This window comes from the organism of the source record quoted next, unplaced genomic scaffold, assembly GCF_019419815.1.
Source record: "Pyrus x bretschneideri cultivar Hongxiangsu unplaced genomic scaffold, Pyrus_bretschneideri_v1 Contig9, whole genome shotgun sequence".
Classification (NCBI taxonomy): Eukaryota; Viridiplantae; Streptophyta; class Magnoliopsida; order Rosales; family Rosaceae; genus Pyrus; species Pyrus x bretschneideri.
In genome coordinates this window covers 5,806,445-5,808,946 of record NW_025999831.1, presented here as the reverse complement: position 1 = coordinate 5,808,946, position 2,502 = coordinate 5,806,445, and the positions used below count along the sequence as shown (strand labels likewise).

At 40.1% G+C, this 2,502-nt stretch overlaps 1 protein-coding gene across 1 annotated transcript; it reads right to left on the bottom strand.

The window, feature by feature from the left end:
• Nucleotides 1-2,502, bottom strand: LOC103946513 (zinc finger AN1 and C2H2 domain-containing stress-associated protein 11). Its single transcript, XM_009357227.3, has 2 exons — nucleotides 2,096-2,502; nucleotides 1-978 (listed from the first exon to the last, which is right to left on the bottom strand). The coding sequence occupies exons 1-2, from the start codon at nucleotides 2,192-2,194 to the stop codon at nucleotides 196-198; spliced, it is 882 nt and encodes a 293-aa protein (XP_009355502.2). The 5' UTR covers nucleotides 2,195-2,502; the 3' UTR covers nucleotides 1-195.

Genomic DNA, 2,502 nt, shown 5'->3' with positions numbered 1-2,502 from the left:
TAGGTATAACACAATCTCATTGGACTGTTAATAGGTACTCGGTGTTCTCAAACAATTTTGTCCTTTAATTTTACAGCTTAAAACACGAACAGTGCGTCTGAATGCTTAAAAACTATATGCATTTGCAATTTGTCAATGTGAACCATGAAATTTATATCCAAAAGAAAATACAAATACTTTCACCAAAAATGATACCTATGCTCTTGAAGTACCACCGTGATCTCTCTCAACGTGCTCTACAAGTGCTACTGGATCACGAAATCCTTTGCTACATTTTGGGCAGGCATCAATTGTTACTTTCTTCACCCCAGCAGCTCGGTTGCCACCTTTCTCATGGACCTTTTTTACATGGTCTACTAGTGTGGTGACTGAGGGAAACTTAGCACCGCACTGAGGACACACCTCAACCTGCCCGCTTCTACTCCCACTGCTGCTGCTGCTTGGCCCCGTTCCATCCTTTGCCATCTCCCACTTTTGGCTAAGTTCGCTACTCAGTTTTGCAACGCTTGCTTCAGCTGAGGCTCGAAAAGATGAAGCTGCAGTAAGAAAGCTACCCCACTTCGAGGATGATGCGGCAGGAGCATGACTTGGTTTTGACACTTCTTTCCTACTCCTACTTAAGTAGCCCATAAAGGGAAATCCTGCTTCTGGTTTCTTGGGTCCAGGACACTTGTGATCAGGTCCAAATCGGTGCTTCAAACAGTGGTCTACCGTGCAATCCCTGCACTTGATTGTGTTGGAGAATGTTAAGACCTCCTTGCAGCCAGGGACAGGACATTTTTTCTTCTTTGTGGCTTTCTCGTAATTAGAAGGGTCGCAATCAGTGTTAACATGTCTCTCCCAAGTAATGTTTGGATCTTCATCGGGAATCAGGTGAACTCCTTTGGCACAGAGGGGACAGATGACAACAGTAACATTGTTTCTGTCACCGTTCGGACAATTATGCTTAATGTAGCTTCTATGCTCCAAACAAAATACCTACATAATGTCAGCCTTGTGTTAGTATGAAGAATCTAATATTCAAGAAGCAGAAATATTGCAGGTAAACTATAAATCCACAATTTGGGAAGATGGAAGATGGAAAAAAGATGGAAGACTAAGCTATTGTATAAACCCGAGTAATTAAGGCTTTTTTGGGCCCAAAAAAAATTGAAATAAAGACTTTAGGAAAACATTCCAACCCCTAACTACCTTTGGTTGCCATACATCAATTGCATTTTGAAATTGGTGAAAAACTGCAATGTATATGTGACGCATCACACCACCATTCGGGAAGGTGTAAAACATTTCACTACATTTGACCATCAGTTTCTTATGTTAAAACATTTCCACCATTTATTCTCCAATACATACCACTCCTTTGAGCCAAATCTATATACATGAGCTACGACATCAATTTATTCCCACTACACAAACACTAGCACCTTGATATTTAACATCACATAAGTAAACATTCAGTAACTTATTTGCAATTCAATTAATTCCAAAGATCATGCACCGCAATTTAACACAAGTTCGAAACAAACATTTATATCAAAAGAAAATACAGTGCAGGAATGAAATACCACCCTATAAAGTTAAAAAGTTTCAACACAAGCAAACGCCAAGATCGGAAATTTATTGCCAGTTTCAGGACAATGTAGACAAAAATTGTCAACCTCTCTAGTTTTAATAAGATAAATTTATTCCGGCATTTCACCCTTTTCTTTTTCCAAGAGATACAAATTCATAATCCAATCTAATGTGCATCCACACCCATTTTGCATTTTCTCCAAGCTTTACCTCCCAAGAATAATCAAAATTTGAAAATTTCCCTTTTTTCTACTTTTCTCAGCAACCAAACAGAGTGGAATCATCTCCCCCAAAGAATCAACAAAATTTGAAATTTTCCTTCTTTTTTTTTATCTGGGTAATTCTACTTCTCATCAACCAACCAAACAGAGCATAATCCCGATCCCAATAACCAAAATCTAAATTTCCAAAACACAAAACACATTCGATATTCATATAAGCTGAGGAGGTAAGAAATTTACAGATAATATATATATCTATAGAGAGAGAGAGAGAGAGAGAGAGAGAGAGAGAGAGAGAGGACCTGATGGCAGCTATCGCAGGTGAAGGGCAAGAAATCTATCTGCTGGCACTCCGCGACGTAGCAATGCCTACCGAGATCTGGGAATTCCGGAGTTCCCATCCGAATTTTGCACGCAGGACAGTAGAAGCTCGCCGCCAATCAACGAAATGAGTTGAAATGTAAAGAATTGACCGGATTATTTAGTCCCGAGATTTATTGGGAGACCCCGGAATCGAAATTGGAATTGGATTGTCCGAGGTTTGGATTGTATTTTGGCTTCCGCGGATACAGAGACGGACACCGAATCCGCCGAATCCCAAGTCCACGCCTGCCCTAGTTTTCTTTTCTCCTCAAGAGAAAAGAAAAGACAGAGTCGCTGCAAGCCGCCCCCGAGAAATTTCTTGAGAAACCAAAAAGACAAAGAAAAA

Coding starts and splice junctions, on each gene's coding strand:
- LOC103946513 (XM_009357227.3), bottom strand. CDS start 2,194: ATGGGAACTCCGGAATTCCCAGATCTCGGTAGGCATTGCTACGTCGCG. Junction 979..2,095: donor CCTGCGATAGCTGCCATCAG/GTCCTCTCTCTC, acceptor GACATTATGTAG/GTATTTTGTTTGGAGCATAG.